Source organism: Podarcis pityusensis, assembly GCF_964106645.2.
Source record: "Podarcis pityusensis genome assembly, chromosome: 2".
NCBI classification, from domain to species: Eukaryota; Metazoa; Chordata; class Lepidosauria; order Squamata; family Lacertidae; genus Podarcis; species Podarcis pityusensis.
The window spans coordinates 12,798,875-12,819,454 of NC_138029.1; the positions used below are offsets into that span (position 1 = coordinate 12,798,875).

The window sequence follows — 20,580 nt, forward strand, 5'->3', positions numbered from 1 at the left end:
TTGCGCTCCCCCTCCCCAATGAAGTTACAAACAGACAGAAATAGCTTGTCAAACAGTGCACAAGGCTGCTATTTGGAGTGGGGGGGGGGAGAGAACAGCTTCACTGCATATAGGAAGTTGGCTATGTGTATTCCTCTGGATTAATGCCATTTTTATGTGAGACCCAACACAACAGGAACAGACATCCACTCAGGCAACAGGCCATCTCCTTCCTCTCCTCCTCTCTGCAATTGTAATTGGATAAATTGTTTTCCTCTTCCCCACTAATTGGAGTCTGGCTGACACTTTGAGGCAGAAAGGGGAGCCGATTCCTTCTAATGGGTGCTCACTGAATATGTTTAGAGTTGCTAAGTTAAACCTGGTTACTTCAAGGCTGTTAAACCGTCTTCGTTACTTTATCTCCTTAATTCTCTCAACTATCTGAATCTGTAAGGAATATGAAGACTGGATCTTTGAGCTAAAACGCTCCCGCTGAGCTTCACAGCCAGCCCTATGGGGGCTTTGACATTTGTTCAATAAACAGCCAGAGGGAATTTCACGCTAGGTTTATTACAGTATCAAGTGAAGGCTGAAATCTCTGGAGATGTAGAATGGAATGCTGGAAATAGGCCCAGGCACGATGTCTCTGGCTTGCTAGTTTGCTAAACTGAGCACAGTCATGTCTGTTAGCTTTGCTTCACAAAAGACCCAGGTTCAAATAGCCTTGCAACCGCACAGCTTATGGGTTGACACAGGATCAGTAATTAACTCTCAGCCTGATCTATCATGCGGAGTAGCTGGGAGAATAAAAAGAGGGAAGCCGTGTAGGACACAACTCCCTGAGCTTCTTGAAGCGCAGGACAAAAGCAAAGTGAATCAACGAACATGTGGATGTTCACATAGTTTTGCTAAGGAGGGTGTGACACAGCAGTGGATGGCTGCGCTACTCACCTAACCTCCCACCAACTGGGTCGCTGCTGCATACCAGGATGGAGAGGGGGACATAGCAGCAAGGTCAGTACAGGGCTAACATGCTGGCAAGACAGCAAGATTGGCTTTGGAGTGTTTGCGCCGCACTGACCTCGCCACCCTCTTGCTCCTCTTGATCCCAGTACAGTGGTACCTCGGGTTAAGTACTTAATTCATTCTGGAGGTCTGTTCTTAACCTGAAACTGTTCTTAACCTGAAGCACCACTTTAGCTAATGGGGCCTCCTGCTGCCGCCGCAAAGTTCTTAACCAGATGTAATATTTCTGGGTTAGCGGAGTCTGTAACCTGAAGCGTATGTAACCTGAGGTACCACTGTATGTAGTAGCGACTCAGCTGGAGGGAGGTCAGGTGAGCAGCACCAAACACTACCGGTGTGATATTTCTCAGCATCCACATTTCCCCCCATGATCCAATCAATACACTAATCTTTCCAGTTTAGCCAAACCCCCTGAATTTTGAATCTGAGCATCTAAACCAGAGTTTCCCAAGCTTGGATCTCCAGCTGTTGTTGGACTACAACGCCTATCACCTCTAGCTAGCAGGACCAGTGCTCAGGGATGATAGGAGTTGTAGTCCAACAACAGCCAGAGACCCAAGTTTGGGAAACTCTGGTCTAAACATGGCCTCTAGGGTTGTGACCTCTCTTATACCTGATGCTGAACTTTAGATTTACAGTGGAAGTAAGTGTGAGAAGAGGCAGCCACAGTTCCTTCTGCTTCCTCTTCCACTTCCTGGCACTGTATGGCATTGTGCATATGGCACACCTACAGATTTGAGGAACTGTCTGGGTGACAGAATCATGCAACATATGGGCAGGAGGAGCTGTTTCGGCTCCTGCCTTAGCCACTCATCTGACCTCCAGTCCGTCATGTTATTACTGCTTATCCGGAGCTGGAGAGGGAGGGGCGAGGTAGCAGCGAGGTCAGCACGACGGAAGCTCACCAATAGGAGCACCAGATGGGCTCTGCCGGTGCACTTGCACTGCACTGATCTCACCACCACCACCTCATCCATCACCCTCTCCCCACTCCCAAAGTAAGCAGCAGCAACATCACCACCAATCAGAGGTCAAGTGAGCGGGACATAGCTCAATTGGTAGAGCATGAGATTCTTAATCCTGGGGTTGTGGGTTCGAGCCTCATGTTGGGCAAAAAGATTCCTGCATTGCAGGGGGTTGGACTAGATGGCCCTCATGGTCCCTTCCAACTCTACAATTCTATGAGTGGAGGCTCCCTGCCACACTATCCGCTCCACCTGATGCCCAGGTTACAAGGTTTAGTGTTATTTATTTAAAAGCATTTATATACTGCTTAATAGTCCAAAAATCTCTAAATGGTGTAGCATGTAAAAAAACAAGCTATATACCAGTAAAACAAAAATGCAACCTAAAACTCGTCAAACAGCAATATAAAAAAAACATAAAAGCACATGGCAATGAATAAAATAGAAATTCAGAAGGCTTGGATATGTAAAACAGGGTCCGGTCTTATGACTCAGGGAAAAAATAAATTGACACAAGACATCTGAAGCCACTGGTGTCTGCTGCTTCACGTATGGCAGAGGGAAGGGTATTCCACAGTACAGGGGTAACAGCAGAAAATACCTGCTTTTCAGTCTGATTTCCTATGATATTCTGTAGAGTGTAGAATTTTTCCAGATGATCTAAGTCAAGTAGAATTTTTCCAGATGATCTAAGTCAATGATGGCCAAACTTGGCCCTCCAACTGTTTTGGGACTACAACTCCCATCATCCCTAGCTAACAGGACCAGTGGTCAGGGATGATGGGAATTGTAGTCCCAAAACAGCTGGAGGGCCAAGTTTGGCCATCACTGATCTAAGTGGTCTGACAGTCTTTGACTTAACATATAAAGTTCTGAATAACTCAGGACTAAGTTAACAACAATATGATGAACGTGGCCCAATAGCTGGCCGGTGTCCAAGGCATACAAAAAGTTGCACCTCAGCACAGGTGTAATATGTGTGCGCCCAGGTGCTCCAATCAATAACCTGGTCTCAGGTTTCTGAATCAGCTGCAGCTTCTGGACCAACGCCAAGATGGCAACTCCAGTTTACTTCCTACCCTTTGAAAAGCATTAGCACTTTCCTACAACTTTACAGCATGAATGGGGAACCTGTGAACCTTCAAATGTTGTTGGACTCTGGCTCCCATCAGCCCCAGCTAGCAAGGTCGAGGGTCAGGGATGATGGGAGTTGTAGTCCAAGGGCCACAGTTCCCCACCGCTGCCTCTATTTGCATAGGGAAAAAGATCCCATTTAAGCAAATGCAAGTTTCTCTGCAAAGCAAACAGCAGCTATGTGGATGGGGACATTCCGGATTGGGACCCCAGCAGGGGGCAAAGGGTTAAAGCCCCCGAATTCCCATGCTAGATCCCCACCAGCATGTTCACAGCCATTTGTGTAGAAGAAATTCTGCACTTAACAAAACAAAAGTTGGGTCCCCCCCCCCCCCCCGCAGCAAGCTGGATTCAAACTAGACATTAGCCCCATTCGGTGCTACTAATCAGAGGCTGCTTTCTGCTTCTCTCCTCCACGGTCAACATAATAAAGCATGCCATGTCCTTTAGGGAGATGCCCACTGCCATCTTTCGTGAGATGCCCACTGCAGTAAAAATCAGCTGGCTGGCGGGCAAAAGACCATTACCATGCATCTTAGGGCACAGCAACTTAAACAGCCTTTGCCAACTCATGCCCTCCAGGCATTGGAGACTAGTCCATTAGGGCAAATGGGGCACTGCCCCACCAACCTTGGCGCTGGCTTTCTGTTTCCTCCTCCTTAGTCGTCAGAGTTGCTGTAGCAGAACTCAGCAGGGAGGTGGATGGGGAGGAAACTACAGCTAACTGACTCTGCCTGCCGCTGGCTATAGCGCCTCCTACTGTTGGCCTCCTTGCCTTCTGCCCTACCAGGCCCAATAGGCACCAGCTACCTCTGCCTCCAGATGTTCAACAACCAAAAGCCACAGCAAGTATACAGAAAAGGGCAAAGAAATCTCATGCCATCATTACTTTTACGGAAACGTGGTAGGCCATGACAAATGGGGTGGGGGGGGTCGCAAGGGGCAGGAGGTTTTCCACTGAAGTCACGGGTGTGTACATTTTTCCTGCACTAGCAACATTTCCAAGATACAGGACTTGCAGCGTTCAAGTTAATGCTGATACTCACCGCAGCACCAGATGGGCCAGGACGTCCTCTCTCGCCTGGAAGACCCCGGGGACCCTGGGAAATAACAATAACAAATGTGAGAAGGGCATCATCATCACATCCTAATTTTCCAGAGTGCAGACTTCTGAGTGCGAAGGAACCTAAGGTAAAGGTAAAGGGACCCCTGACCATTAGGTCCAGTCGTGCCCGACTCTGGGGTTGTGGTGCTCATCTCGCTTTATTGGCCCAGGGAGCTGGCGTACAGCTTCTGGGTCATGTGGCCAGCATGACTAAGCCGCTTCTGGTGAACCAGAGCAGCGCACGGAAACGCTGTTTACCTTCCCGCTGGAGCGGTACCTATTTATCTACTTGCACTTTGATGTGCTTCTGAACTGCTAGGTTGGCAGGAGTAAGGACCGAGCAATGGGAGCTCACCCCATTGAGGGGATTCGAACCGCCAACCTTCTGATCGGCAAGTCCTAGGCTCTGTGGTTTAACCCACACCTACTTTTCAACATTATGGCTAGTGAAATGCTCATCAGCACGACAGTGTGGTGTAACAGTTAAAAGGGTTGCAGTAGGGTCTAGTGGTAAAAGGTAAAGGTAAAGGACCCCTGACAGTTAAGTCCAGTTGCGAATGATTCTGTGGTTGCGTGCTCATCTCGCTCTATAGGCTGAGGGAGCCGGCGTTTGTCCACAGACAGTTTTTCCGGGTCATGTGGCCAGCATGACTAAGCCACTTCTGGCGAAACCAGAGCAGCGCAAGGAAACGCCATTTACCTTCCCGCCGAATGAGTGTGGAGTCACATGTGAAGCTGGCACAATTCACCGCGAATTCCAGGGAGGTCTTGAATATGTACATTTAAGTTGCACAAACTCTCAGGACTATTTCCAAGCACAATTCAAAGTGTTGGTGCTGACCTTTAAAGCCCTAAACGGCTTCGGCCCAGTATACCTGAAGAAGCTTCTCCACCCCCTTCATTCAGCCCCAAGGTCCAGCCCCAAGGGCCTTCTGGTGGTTCCCTCACTGCGAGAAGCCAAGTTACAGGGAATCAGGCAGAGGGCCTTCTTGGTAGTGGCGCCTGCCCTGTGGAACGCCCTCCCATCAGATGTCAAGGAAATAAACAACTATCTGACTTTTAGAAGACATCTAAAGGCAGCCCTGTTTAGGGAAGTTTTTAATGTTTGATGTTGTCGCTTTATTATTAATAATATTCTGTTGGGAGCCACCCAGAGTGGCTGGGGAAACCCAGCCAGGTGAGCGGGGTATAAATAATAATAATAATAATAATAATAATAATAATAATAATAATTCAAATACAAATAGGCAATGCCCACCCTGCAGGGCTAAGAGTGCTGTTATTACTGATTAAAAATAAGTTGAGCAGTGGATACTCACCATCGGACCAGGTGACCCAGCTTCTCCAGCAGCACCAGCTTCACCCTAGAGTAAGAGAGACCATGGTAATTATGGAAGCAAAACTTGTCTTTGCTACCAAACTCCACACCTGTGTGGATCAGGGGTGGGAGATGAGACTCTGAAGGAGCTTCCAAATGACCTCTTTATTCTGATTTGTTTGTGATGACAACACAGGTTATTTAATGAGCATTCGTCGTGGTTTGTTGGCAACCTGAATTTGCTGGTCTGCGTTTGAAAACAGTGATGGTCTGGAAGTGCCCTGGATGCTGTGGAAACAATTCTCATTGCCATTCCACTTCGTTAAACACTAGAGGGCACTCCACTAGCACATACAGTGGTACCTTGGTTCTCAAACTTAATACATTCTGGACTCTCAAAACTTTTCGAAAACCAAGGCACAGCTTCCGATCGGCCGCAGGAGCTTCCTGCACCCAAGCGGAAGCCACAGGAGCCGCGTTGGATGTTCGGCTTCCGAAAAATGTTCACAAACTGGAACACTCACTTCCGGGTTTGCGGCGTTCGGGAGCCGATTTGTTCAGCAACTAAGCGGTTCGAGAACCAAGGTACCACTGTACAACTGTATCAATGGCAAACAGTTTCCTGCAGATGCATCTCAACTGGCAACCCCATTTATGGCAGAAAGGCAGAGGTGGAATAGAGTGGGATGAACTATTGCTGCCAAAGAGGAGGCTGCACAACTGTAAGGAGCCTACTCAGTTTCAGCGCCCATACAAAGCCGAGTGCAAAGTCCTCCAAGTTCTTGTGATATTTGCTGGCTGCAGAAAGGGAAGACCTCTAGATGCCATGCAATGAAATGAGCATCTACTATAAAAAGTGGAAAGGTCCTAAGTTACAGTTAGGAATCCTCATATAGCTTCTCCCACTCCTTCTTGTCTTAGGCTCCTAGACATGGGGGGGGGGGGCGCAGGGGGCTTCCAGGTAGACTAGGAAGCTTAGAGATATCATGTGCAGTGGGCATCCATGATGCCACAACAGCAGTTAGCAAAAGAGATACCAGTTGGCGGAGACAAGGGTAGTGATAGACTACGGCTGTTCATTGCTCTTAAATACTGCGTGCTTAATTACTACAGGAAAACAGCAATCTGCTAATTATGCACTTGGGTGCTAAGAGAACATGGTCATTTTCAGCATCCGCTTTCTTGGGTGCTGCTGAAAACCAAAACAGCTCCCTGCTTTGAAAATCCTGCTCTCTTTGGATTGCACCGTTTTATCCCTGGAGAACAGATTTTTAACACAAAGCGTTTTCTTTTCCTGACACATCTAGATCAATTGGTCTATCTGTCATGATTTCTTTTTTTTGGGGGGGGGAATACAGTGTAATTTACTTTGAAAAGTCTACAGGGAAATTTTAAAACTGTACACTGTAAATTCACTTAAGAACTGTTCATTTCACCCTGGCAAGCAAATTTACATTGGTTTTGATGTGCAGGACTTCTGTTTTAAAGGAATATAAGCTCTCAGTCAGCTTAAACTGCACACCTTGAATTTGCAAAGATGTGATTGAATCCCACCTGAAAATAGTGATAGCCTGGAAGTGCCTACAGTGTGAAACTTGGTAAGGTGGCGTTGACTGGAAGTTACTTGAGGTTGCAAAGGGACCTTGACAATATTTAGAAGAACTAAAACGGTATTCATTGGTTGGGGTGGAAGGCATGGGAAAGCCATAGGTGCCCATGGCTACTAAAATCTAATGTCCCTTACCTTAGCACCTGCAGCGCCAGCTTCTCCCTTGGAACCATCTAATCCAGGATAACCCTAGAAAGAGAGAGGAAATCATGAAGAAGTTTCATTGCATATCCTTGGCAGAGACTTTTACTAAAAATCCAGCCTATTTAATGCTTGCATACTTACTCTGTGACCTTTTACGCCGGGAAGACCTGGGGTCCCAGGGAAACCTCGAGCACCCTAGGAGTCAACGAGAGATCAGTTCAGGTAAATAAATAAAGTTTCTCAAACAGATGCTGATAACTGCACAAAAGCTGGAATACTGAACAGCTCACTGCAGAAGCTAAAGGGCCAAGTTTCTGGCCTATCAGCCATTTACATTGAAGGAAGACCTATCCAAAAGGCATACATTGATAAGTCTGCAATAGAGTATGGAAACAGGAAGCAAAACCAACTAGTTCATGTTAAGCTGTGGCTTCTTTAGCCCTTTATTCCATCTCTATCTATACTCAGAATGTAAAGCTCTCTGTTCCCCATCAGTTACTCCCACTTTTCAGCAGGCTTTGATTCAGTGACCCTCTTAAATGGGAAGGCAAGCAAAATTGCTGACATCATAATGCCAATTCATGACACCTGTACTGACTGCCAAGTTTCAAGCATGCCCTAACCTTTTCTCCATACACAGCCCAGTCTCAAATTAATACCATCTGCAGATAGGTTTGTGCAATTCCACACTAGTCACAGAATTTAGAATTTTGTTTTAAACCAAGCTTCCTACGGCTGCAAACATAGGCTTCGAAGATATATAGATATTTGCTGTTGCAATTTGTATACAAAAGTCCAAATATATATGGTGTAGAACAGATCAGATAAAATTGCCAAACAAAACAAAAATGTTAAAAAGTATACAATTTAAACCTCAGAGAACAAAACTGTGGGCCTTATTTTAATGGTAGTAGCTAAAAAAAATTGCAGCCTTTGCTGTCACCAGCTTATCTTGTTCCTCCAAGAGAAAAGTTACCCTCTTTTTTGCTCTATAAGACTCATTTTCCCCTTCTAAAAAGTAAGGGGAAATGTGTGTGTGTGTGTCTTATGGAGCGAATGCAGGCTGCGCAGCTATCACAGAAGCCAGAACAGCAAGAGGGATTGCTGCTTTCACTGCGCAGCGATCCCTCTTGCTGTTCTGGCTTCTGAGATTCAGAATATTTTTTTCTTATTTTCCTCCTCCAAAAACTAGGTGCGTCTTGTGGTCTGGTGTGTCTTATAGAGCGAAAAATACGGTACTTAATACCCCAAGTGAGATAATAACAGTGGGGTGATTAACCCTTTACGCAAGTCTCTGTATGCAGAGCAAAATAACCGTATGCAGACCAATGTTTCTTTTAAAACATGTTTCTTATGGCTTCAGAGTTGGGCTTCAAAGTGCTCAGGCAATGATGGCAGGGGAGAATTTTCTAGGGATCAGGGAGCAGAGTTTCAATGGCTAGCAGAAGCAGAATAAAATTCATAAAAACGTAAAATAAACATTGATTTATTTAATTTGAATAACGTAGACAGATTGGAGAATTTAGTTTTTAATGAGATACAGAATTTGGTCTTGTGGGTCTTAATGTTGCTCAACACTGATAATTTTGTTTGCAATCCGTTTCTAAATGCAATAAAAGTCTTGGTCACCAGCATGTGGCAAGGAGCTACAGGAGTGAGTTATTCTCTGGCTCTCTAAACAACCTGAGAGCCAGGGTGGTTTCAAAGTCAAATTCAGCAGAGACTCCCACATTTATCCAGTAGCCTAAGCCAGAAATCCATCATACTATTTTTATTTTTAATCAAGGCGGAGGAGAATCCTGAAATTCTAAGCTCATCGTCAGGAAGAGTAAGGAGATCCCTTCATCCAAAACCACAGAATATTTCCTCCAAAACTGTGACTGTTTATGTCAACTAAATGTACTCTCAGAATAAAAGTGCATTCTGCTGCATTTCTTTATCCGGTTGTATGTGCACAGATATCTGAGATATGCTGGACAAAGCCATACCTGAGGGCCAGGTGACCCACGCTCTCCCGATTTGCCAGGTTTGCCAGATTCACCCTGAAAGAGACAAAAGTGATCAAGTGGTTAAAACATACCCTTTAAGAAAAGGATGACATTTATACAAAAGTCAAGGTCAGAAGAAGACATCAAAATTGAATAACTTAAAGCTGCTGTGTTAACTCCATGGTACTTCCTAGTTTGCTGTTCTGTCTCCAACAAAAACTACAGTTGTACCTTGGATCCCAAATGCCTTACGACTTGAATGTTTTGGCTCCCAAACGCCGCAAACCCAGAAGTGAGTGTTCCGGTTTGCGAACGTTCTTTGGAACCCAAACGTCTAATGCGGCTTCCGATTGGCTGGAGGAACCTCCTGCAGCCAATCGGAAGCCGCGCCTTGCTTTCCAAACATTTTGCAAGTCAAACGGACTTCCGGAACGGAATGGTTGTTATGATGAGAGATGCAGTCCAAGAACATCTTGGGACACCAGGCTGAGCAGGGAACTTTTGGCCCTTCAGCTCCCATCAGCCTTGACTATCGGCCATGCTTGCGGGGGCTGATGGGAGATGTAGTTCAGCAGCCTCTTGAGGGCAAAAAAGGTTCTCTGCCCCTGACATAATAGCAGATTAGAAATCTGCATTAAAAATAGGTAAAGGTAAAGGGACCCCTGACCATTAGGTCCAGTTGCGACCGACTCTTGGGTTGTGGCACTCATCTCGCTTTATTGGCCGAGGGAGCCGGCATACAGCCAGCATGACTAAGCCGCTGCTGGCGAACCAGAGCAGCGCACGGAAACGCCGGTTACCTTCCCGCCGGAGCGGTACCTATTTATCTACTTGCACTTTGACGTGCTTTCGAACTGCTAGGTTGGCAGGAGCAGGGACTGAGCAACAGGAGCTCACCCCGTCGTGGGGATTTGAACCACTGACCTTCTGATCTGCAATTCCTAGGCTCTGTGGTTTAACCCACAGCGCCACCCGCGTCCATTAAAAATAGTTGGTTCAAATAAATGATATAAGTAAAAAACTCCCTACTTAGCAGCAGCTACCCAACAAAACCCACAAGAAAACAGCACAAGTAGTTTCAGTTCTTTTGTTTTATATCTCCCTTGACATATATCCCCCCCGCCCAAAGCTGCCCTTCTAGATTCATATTTACCCTGGTCAAATCTCCTTCAGTAACTCAGGCAACAAAATATGACCTTCTCATTACAGTAAAAAGCCCCCAATCCTGTTACAAAGGGCATGCCCATTTTATACCAGTTTAACAAGCCCTTCAAAGAATCCTTGGAACTGTAGTCTGAAGAGAATGCTGAGAAGTCTGTAAGAAATTACAAGCCCCGTATCACAGAACTACAGCTCCCAGAATTCCCAACTATGAAGCAATGACTGTTAAACCATTTTAAATCTGTAGTGTTTCTTTTCCTCAGGTTTTTAAAAATACTTTTGCAAACCTTGAGTTTTCCTACTTGATACCTTTCCTCTTGTGTGCAGAATGTGCTATTTTGGCTGTATATTAGGACCCACATTCTGAGAATGACTTCCACATTAGCCTGATTGATTGTGTGTGTGTGTGTGTGTGTGTGTGTGTGTGTGTTAGAGGATGAGACATAAACACTCTGTGCCTTAAAACGTCAACTGTTTTGTATTTCACTTTAGCATTAACTTTTGCAGCAAACTCCTCAGTTCTGCTATGTATGTGCTAAGCTGCTCATCATGATGGGCAGATGTCAAGAGATAGGATACTCACATCATCGCCAGGTTTTCCGGGTGGCCCAGGTGGCCCACGGGGACCCATTGGACCCTAGAGAGAGGGGGAGGGAAAACAAAATATATTAGAAGTCTGAGATACAGCCTCTTGTATATTCTACGCCACCTGCTGACACCCGTTAGTGGCTAGGGAGTCTTAACAAGGTGAATATGTTGACAGTATACGTAGGGATCCATCCTTTCTGTAACTGTGGACTCCCCAATTCACGGATTATTTGAAAAGTAATTATGATGAACAGGTTACGCTAGTAGGTTTGCAAGAAGTTTTGTAAGGTGAATTATTTGAAATATTGCAAAAAAGACAATCAGGAGAATTGTTAGTTAAAGATAATTAAAGGTAATATGAAATTAAGAAATGCATAATAAGCGATAAGAACGGAAAATCATCAGAGGTGTTGACGGAAGTCCAAAAATTATTGTATAAGATGAGAAGTTTTGTTGTATGAATGATAATTAATATGTTAAAAACTAATAAAAATGTATTTTAAAAAAAGAGAGATTTCCATGACATGTGGCTGCTAATACACCAGACTGCAAAGCTCAGGAATGGGACACCCTTTTGGGGGGTTCAAGGGCCACATTCCCTTGGGGGAAAAGTTCAGGAGGCAGGCAGAACACTTCATTCATCTCCCTCACTTTTCATTCATATATTCATTCTCTTCCATTCATTATATTCCTCAGCAGGCAGAGCAAAGGATCCAATGCGTGTCATTTGCCAACCCATGGCAAAGCTGATGGTCAGTTCCAGTGGCCAACAGCACAGGTCAGAAACTTGAGGAAGCTTCTAAAAGAAGGCACCATATGCCTTTTGCTTCACCCCCACTCTTAACTAGGGTTTCTAGTTATCATACTGCATTCACAATTAGAATGACAAAAGCGTTGGGGTTTTTTCCCCCTTCGCACACATGCAGTGCATCCCTGTTAGGGAACTAATCTCAATTTCATGACTGGCAAAAGGCAGTGCTTGTGCAAATAACACTAAACCATGGTTTAGTGTTATTTGCACAAGCAAGACGGATGTGCCGTGAGCCTTGGGCTCACGACTGCCCCTTCTCCTCCTCCCATACAGGTCATTTCAGTTCCCACAAGACCTGAATTGTTGCATACAAGCCAGGGACTGCGGCTGAAAACAAACCTGGTATGTTTCAAGACAAGCCAGGCTTTGTAGGAATCAGAAAACTAAACCCTACCAGACTCCTCCTCCCAGCAACATGGGAGGACCAGAGGGAAGGCTGCAGTAGTGTAGGTAGCCAGGGCCAGGGTGGGGAAGCAGTCTGTACCGGGCCGGGCTGGGCCGGGGTAACCACACAGGGAACCACGTAGATCTTTAGGGTGGCACGGGGATCTGTACTGCAGCACAGTGGCTGCTGTGCATCAGGTTATGGGATTCTAGGGTAGCAGGGGAGCTTGAAATTGGTGTCTGCCCTGAAAAAAGGTGGAGTGTGTGAGAGATTAAGGCTCACGGCAACTCCTTACAACTTAATGCATAAAGCACTCAACAGTGATTTAACAGAACATGCAACAAGGCCCCTGGCATTGTGCTGTACTAATGCAGGATGCGCAGATAATGTTCCTGAGAAGCACTGATATGAAGTACAGTTAAGCTGTATTTTAATTACACCCCAGACAGTTAGAATATGCTTTTTAAAAATTGGCAAAAGTCAACTTCGGCAGCTCCTGAGTCTCACACACACAACACACTGGTTAAAGAGGGCTCATTGCTGCGCTCTTTTTTCCATGAGCCTCCAAAAACTCTGAAATCATAGTTCTAGCCACCAGCAGAAATCAGCCCAATATAAACATTTTACTATTTTACTATTCTACCCTATCCCACCAGATAGAATCATTGGTCAGTCTGGACTCCTTTGGGAGCAAGGGCAGGATACAAAATTAATAAAGAAAGAAATACCTTGCTATTTCAGGTATGGTACCAGATTGTGGAATGGTCTCCCACAGGAGGACATGCCTTCATCCCCATTTTTTAATCAAAGGCTGAAAATGATGCTGTTTCAAGAAGACATCTTTAAAGGTCTTTAAATTGTGCCCTACTTCACAGCTGATTTTGCTATTGCTTTAAACTGCCATTCCTGGTGCTAGGTTTTGTTCTTTAGTGTGTCATTTTATTGCTTGCTTTTTCCTCAAATGAAGTTTATAAAGCCACTTTGAAGATATGTTAATCTCACTTATATCCAACTCTCTCCATTAAGATGTACCCAAAGTGGCTTAAAAGCGTTCAGAAAAAGTAAACAGTAGCTTTATTTTATTTTTGAAAAGAAAAATCCAGATCATCAGTAATGTAGTAATGCCTATTCAAAAGTACTAGGTGAGGGGAGAGTTAATAATTGGAGTAGTTGTTTTTTGGCATTAATGATAAGAAAACTGACCATTTTTGGAGGCTCAAGGCCTTAATTATGTTTTATAGTAAAATACACAGTTAGATTCCACTACTATGTGTCACTGTCTGTTCCTACTGAAGCTTGATGACACCACACATACACACAGACAGACAGCTGCCGCTCAAGGTGGTATTTGATAAAAATTCATTAAAACAGTCATCCCACCAAAAAAGTCCCAAATTTTTTAAACAACAAGGTATGAAAAAGCCACAAACAGCTAAGAATAAACACAAACTTAAGAACAAGCAAATCAGATGGTTGCCACCAAAAGCAATCTGAAATAAAGTTTTTAAAAACTTTATCCATCTTTCTAAAACCACAAAGGCCAAAAGCCTACCTAGTAGTTCATCATCCTGTTTCTACTGCGGCCAACCAGATGCCTCTGGGAATCCCACAGGCAGGACATGAGGGCATACTCATGACGGATCAGGGTTCATAAACCTTCCTACCTAACATACTGTCCAGACAAGGTGCCACCACAAAGAAGGCCTATCTATTTGTTACCTTGCCAGTTTCCTTTCTGAACTGCTAGTGCACTCAGACAGGACCTCATCAGATAAAAAGGTCACACCAGAGAATATATCTATATCTATACCAGGCATGGCCAAACTTGGCCCTCCAGATGTTTTGGGACTACAACTCCCATCATCCCTAGCTAGCAGGACCAGTGGTCAGGGATGATGGAGAATAGTAATCCCAAAACACCTAGAGGGCCAAGTTTGGCCATGCCCGATCTATACAAAGTGACCTGTAAGTTATCCAATACATAGGCAAAATGTCACATAGCACATCTTCAGCGTCAGAGAGAGCTGCTTCACACTTTGCATGGTACAGTACTGGAGAATCCCAGTTGGCAAACAGATGGTGGTAGCACCTGCTCTGGACAGTATGTAATAGATTCCCAGCAATAAAGAAATGTTCTTTATCAAGGTGTGGGGAAGAAATCTAGGGCAGAAAATCCCACAAGTGCCTCTTCCCCTTCCTTGATAGTAAAAATGCAATAATAGCACCATTATGTAACAACTTGCTGCTGTTTTGCAACACCCCACATCTGCCCCACACTGCCTAATGATAGGGCCGGCCCTGACTAGATGTGATGCTCAACACAGAGCTGCTGATCGAAGCGGCAGCGTCACGTCAAGTTCCATCGCTGTGACAAAAGTCAGATAGTGGATGGCACAGTGAGGCTGCTCTGCATCCCTGACCTCCCTCTGATTGTGCAATTACTGCATGCTGAGATGGAGAGGGCTGGGGCAACTGTGAGGTCGGTGTGGTGCAAATGTGCTGGTAAAGGCAATCCAGCGCTCCTGCCAGCGCATTTGCACTGCGCTGACCTCACCAGTGCCTCACCCCCACCCATCTCCACCACAGTAGGCAGCACATCGTACCATCGCTACTGAGACTCACCCATGTATTCTCCCTACACTTCTCCACCCCCAGGAGTGGCAACCAGGAATATTGAGTGTAACAGGGAGATAAAGGTAAAGGTACCCCCGACCGTTAGGTCCAGTCGCAGACGACTCTGGGGTTGCGGCGCTCATCTTGCCCTATAGGCCAAGGGAGCCGGCGTTTGTCCGCAGACAGCTTCCAGGTCACGTGGCCAGCATGACTAAGCCGCTTCTGGTGAACCAGAGCAGTGCACGGAAACGCCGTTTACCTTCCCGCCGGAGCGGTACCTATTTATCTACTTGCACTTGATGTGTTTTCGAACTGCTAGGTGGGCAGGAGCTGGGACCGAACAATGGGAGCTCACCCCATCGCAGAGATTCGAACCTCCAACCTTCTGATCGGCAATCCCTAGCCTCTGTGGTTTAGACCACAGCGCCACCTACGTCTCTTAATAGGGAGATAGCACAATACAGATTTGCTTTTAAATGCAAATGGAGGTGAACTTCTTCCCCATTCTTATACACAGCTAACATATTCAGTAGCAGACACATGTCAAGGATCACTTCTTGTTCCTGCAAATCAGGCTGTCTCCCACCACGACATTGTTCTCATACGCAATGTAGAAGTACATTAGAACCCTGGGTTAATTGTAGGACACCACAGACTTCCTACGGAAACCACTATCGATTGATGCTCTCCCAGAAAACAATATCCTAGCAACTATAGATGCATTAGCCCTGTGGACCAACATCCCACTCAGAGATAGACGGAGGGTCACAATCCACAATGATACAGAATAACTGCTATGTCTGTTCCCTTATGCCAACAAGTTCGTAGGCCACCTTGGAACCTTTTAAGCTGCTCTTTGCTGCCTAAGCTACATCAATGACTTTTTAATCTGCTGGATCCGTGGGAAGAATGCTCATGAACAATTTCCACCCCTTTCTACACCTGAGCCTGGAAACTACTAAAACAGGAAACCCACTCTGCAGTCTTCACAATGCTGGACACCCAAGTCCACTGGTCGCTGCCAGCTGAGCACACCATATGGTTAACAGTGGTGGGCCAAGTCCTAGGGTTCAAGTACATTTGCTGCAGTCAATCAAAGCCTCTCACCTGGTGGATATATTCAGGTAGGAGCTATTGTCTTTGTTTGTTACTATGGTATGCATTTTTGTGTTTTTACATTGCAAACTGCCCTGTGATTCTCGGATGAAGGTCGGTATGAAAATTTAGCAAGTGATGATGATAATAACAACAATAATATTCTTTAAATTAGAATACATTTCCAATGAGAACATTGATTAAAAAACAGCAACAGGCTGGCACCAGGGTCATTAGCCATGCTGAGCCACATGCCTTAGGCGGCAGATCAGAAGGGAACCAGATCATACACAAATCAGCCATCATATGTCTACCTGGCTAGCTTTCCAGTAGGGTTGGGAGATATATCGTCCAAAACTGGTTTGAAGTCCATATCGTGATATTGGTTTTATAATTTTTGACCTGGCAATATAACGTGAATCACGATGTGTGTGTGCTATGTACAAATCACAACGTGGGGAAAACTGTGAAGCCAGCCAATGCCTCTACATAGTTCCATCCTTATTTCAGACACTGTGACATATCAGTATATTGGGATGTTTAGCTGGTGATATATCGCGATGTTGAAAACCAGATATCTCCCTATTGCCCACCCACAGCTGGTGGGACCCCTGTGGGGCTCTCCAGAACATCTGTTCTGGTCTGTCCTCAGAGTGAGGCACCGTGGGTATGATGGACTGTGATGAGAGAGGCAGTACCTTCAATATCAGAGGCAATATTCCTCTCCATACCAGTTTCTGTGAATCACAAGTGGGGAACAGTGTCATGTTTCCCAACCTTAGGTCTCCAGCTGTTTTTGGACTACGACTCCCATCATTCCTAGCTAGCAAGACCAGCAGTCAGGGATGATGGGAAAGCCATTTCCCGTTCCCGGGGAGATGACATTGTGGGCTGGGAGCAAGCCCTCCCCACACCTGTAGGGCGGGATAGCCCCTGTGCCATTGGTTAATCCTCGGCCACGTCATCCCTAGGCCGTCCAATCCGGATGGTCCGGGGGCGTGGCACAGGCTATTTAAACTGCCCATGGCTGAGCACTTGTCCTTTTCTCCCTGCTCGGTCAGTTCTGTAGTCCAAAAGCAGCTGGACACCCAAGGTTGGGAAAAACTGCTATAGAGGTATCTGGTTGTCCACTGCAAGAATAGGATGTTGGACTAGATGGGGTTTTAACCTCATCAAACATGCCTCTTCTTATCTTTTTTTATGTTCCTCTCCAATCCACTAAAACCCCATCATGTCCACCCTTAGTCATTCCCGCACAACTGAAAAGGTGCAAAGTCTCTCCATGGGATAACTGTTAGACCTGACTTCAACTGCAAAGCTCAATAAATCTTTTCAGTTTGCTCGTGCCCTTACTTTTTGAGAACCCCTAAGCTAAGAGCTTTTGATTGATACTTTATAGACAGGCTTTCTCAGGACGTTGAGGATCCCAGAAGTAAAGAGGGGATTTGCAGGTGCATCGTGGCAAGAGGGAAAGGAGGAAAACACGAGAGCATGAATTGTGCCACAAACATGCGCACTTCCTAGATACTCACGCCAGTACCAGGTTCACCAGGTTCACCAGGGCTGCCTTGAAATCCTTGAGGGCCCTGAAAAGAAGAGCACAGATACATAGTGGTCCCCTTGGGAAATTCTTCCATCTGCCTCATTTTTTTCTTCCAAACATGAGAGATCATCCAAAAAAGAGTTGAAAGGTTTTGATACTTACAGGAGATCCTGGAGGTCCCGGAGGGCCTCGTGGTCCCATAGGTCCCTATAATAGAAAAAATAAATAAATTAAGCAATCGTTACCCTCCCAAAAAGAAAGGAAGATACAACCCCAGCACAAGAGATACACTAGGCCCTGGCTGTACAGGCATTAAGAACCAGAGCAGGGCTTCTTCAATGGCTGCTGCTTCTTTAATTCTCCCTCTCTTTCTTTGTAGCATCCAGGGCTATTTGTATTTATAGAAGTCATTCGGCAGTGAAAACACACACACACACACACACACACACACACTCGCTTTCCCTTGGAAACTGTCCATGTTTACTAAGCCCGAATTTCATTTACTGCTTGCCAAGAAATGCTAGAGAGTAGAAATTTCCTGCTGGAAGTCTTGTGGGATCTTGAAGAACAGTAGCTGCTGTCTGTCTTTGCATACTTCAGCTCTCGGTCCAAGTGCAACAGTGACCCAGCCCCTTAAAACAAATCTCTCTATTACTTCCCTGTCCATAATCATCTGTTTCAACTCTTTTGGCACATGGCTTGGGAAGTTCTGGCAAGCGATGCAAAGGCCCGAAGACCTTTTCTCTCTCTCTCTCTTTAGAAGTCAGCCTTTCCGTTAAAGCAGCTTGCTTGAACAATCTTGGAATAGCAGGTCAACAAACATTTATAAAGTAAGTTAGGCAATAAAATTAATTGGTTTTCTGGAACTCTGGGTACAAAGGAAGGTGGTGGCGATGAGATTTGATGGCATCACTCTGGCTTAACATCAGGAATGCATTGGACTCTATGGGCTTCAATAAAACTACGCTGGTTGAGGTGCTGCAAGCAAAAGCTGTAGCTCCTTTGGGCCAAATGCAGCTATGCTGGTGACTCAGCTACGCTATTTTAAGGGGACAGAAACAGTCCCAGTATTATTGCAGTGCAGGGATCAGGAACAAGTGGCCCTGCAGATGTTGCTGGACTACAACTCCCATCATCCCTGACCATTGACCATGCTGTTTGGTGCTGATGGCTGTGGGAGTCCAACAACAACCCAGAGGGTCACAAGTTTCCCCTTCCCTATTGTAATGTATTATTTTATGCAAACCATCTTGAGCATCCTTCTGAAAGTATCCGAAGAGATTTTTTTAAAATAAATTTTAAAAATCAAATACAGTGGTACCTCGCAAGACGAATGCCTCGCAAGACAAAAAGCTCGCTAGACGAAAGGATTTTTTGTTTTTTTGAGCTGCTTCGCAAGACGATTTTCCCTATGGGCTTGCTTCGCAAGACGGAAACGTCTTGCAAGTTTGTTTCCTTTTTCTTAACACCGTTAATACAGTTGCGACTTGACTTCGAGGAGCAACTCATAGAACGCGGTGTGGTAGCCTTTTTTGAGGTTTTTAAAGACTTTGGTGATTTTTGAAGCTTTTCCAAAACTTTCCCAACACCGTGCTTCGCAAGACGAAAAAAATCGCAAGACGACAAAACTCGTGGAACGAATTAATTTCGTCTTGCGAGGCACCACTGTAATAATAAAATGTTATTTAGCTATCTATCGATAGATCTATACACACGGTGTCAGTGTTACCTTGGAACATTTTATTTACTTTTCTTAACATTTATATATCCCACTTTCCTTCCATCACTGAACCCAAGGCACTGTACATGGGGCTCGTATGACCAAACCTAAGTGGCGGCCTCAGGTGGCTTCAAATGTACCTTGGGAGAGCCTAAATGGCACATGGGGTGTCTGCTTGTCTGTTTTACTGTAGCCTTCAGTCAGAGAAGGTAATATGGGCTATAAAACACTCTGAATGTCTGGAGCAGAGGTGAGGAATCAAACACACACAGCACCATACCAGATCTACAAATTTAGGGCCATTTGGAAGAGTTCCTGTAACATTTACTCATTGGAAGTCCCACCACTTTCAATGCAACTCAACCCCAAAATGTGCTAAGGATTATGGCCCAGGTGTACATCATACCTAGTTCTCAAGATGGCTGAACTCTGACTGGTCTCACTGATGTCTTTCGTAATTTCTCTATTTTGTTCTGCAAAATGTATCTTCTGTCAAGCATTTTCTAATGTAAAACGAGGCTCTCGGCCTAGCCTACAGCACATATCCCTCACAGGTTTAACAGAAAGCAGGTGTGGCGGTTAAGTGTGCTGGACTAGGATCGGGTTCAAATCCACACATGGCCACAAAGATCACAGGTGACCTTGAGGGTTGTGGCTGAGGTTAAAATAGAGGGGAGAGGAAGAGGCATGTATGCTACCTTTAGCTCCTTAGAGGAACAGTGGGATAGAAATGTAGTAATTAAGATAAATATAATATCCATTAGTAGTTGGTCACATTCCAACAATCAAATGTTGTCTTAAAAAGCCAATATTATGAATAAGTCTCAGACACCGGCATAAGGCAGGAAGCTGCAGTTAACCACAGCTTCCTACTACATCTGAACGAGGAAACTGGGGTTAACGGCTTTCACACAAGCCAAAATGTAAAGCCATCATTCGAAGATGGTTTCTGAAGCCTGGCTAGCTTGGAAGTCATTAACCGTAGTCCTGGCTCGGACATGACCTGAAGCTATGCTTATCTATAGCTTCTTGTTTCATCACTCGCGCGAAGGAAGGAGTGACACGGCTGTGTGCAGGTCCCTGAAGCTCACACCTATCTCAGTTTACTAGGCCAATCTCTGATCAACTGAACGTGACAATTCCCCCTCCCCAGGATAGACTGGCTCCAGAGGGTAGCATTTGCCAAGTTTACAGGACCAATAGATGATCCACTGTCAGGGAACTGCCATCAGTGCTGGAGGGAGAGAGCAAAAGCCAGAGGGATTCCAGAGAGCGTCCAGGGATTGGGAGAAGCAGCCCATCTTCTGGGGAAGAGAATCAGCGTAGCACCAGTGGGGAAGGGGGGCAGATGGGGGAAGCGGTGAGGCGGTCCCATGACTCTTTGCCTGGGACCAGC

At 45.4% G+C, this 20,580-nt stretch overlaps 1 protein-coding gene across 4 annotated transcripts in view; it reads right to left on the reverse strand.

Annotated features, from left to right (window-relative positions):
- Positions 1-20,580, reverse strand: part of COL2A1 (collagen type II alpha 1 chain) — a 99,895-nt gene that overhangs the window by 61,578 nt on the left and 17,737 nt on the right. For 3 of the 4 annotated variants that reach the window (XM_080994369.1, XM_080994367.1, XM_080994366.1), the window contains 8 exons: positions 17,627-17,671; positions 17,454-17,507; positions 11,013-11,066; positions 9,269-9,322; positions 7,422-7,475; positions 7,272-7,325; positions 5,529-5,573; positions 4,151-4,204 (listed from right to left, as the gene is read on the reverse strand). In XM_080994369.1, coding sequence (XP_080850495.1) covers positions 4,151-4,204; positions 5,529-5,573; positions 7,272-7,325; positions 7,422-7,475; positions 9,269-9,322; positions 11,013-11,066; positions 17,454-17,507; positions 17,627-17,671 — 414 coding nt within the window. The remainder of the gene's footprint in view (positions 1-4,150; positions 4,205-5,528; positions 5,574-7,271; positions 7,326-7,421; positions 7,476-9,268; positions 9,323-11,012; positions 11,067-17,453; positions 17,508-17,626; positions 17,672-20,580) is intronic. The other variant, XM_080994368.1, reaches the window with a different exon arrangement.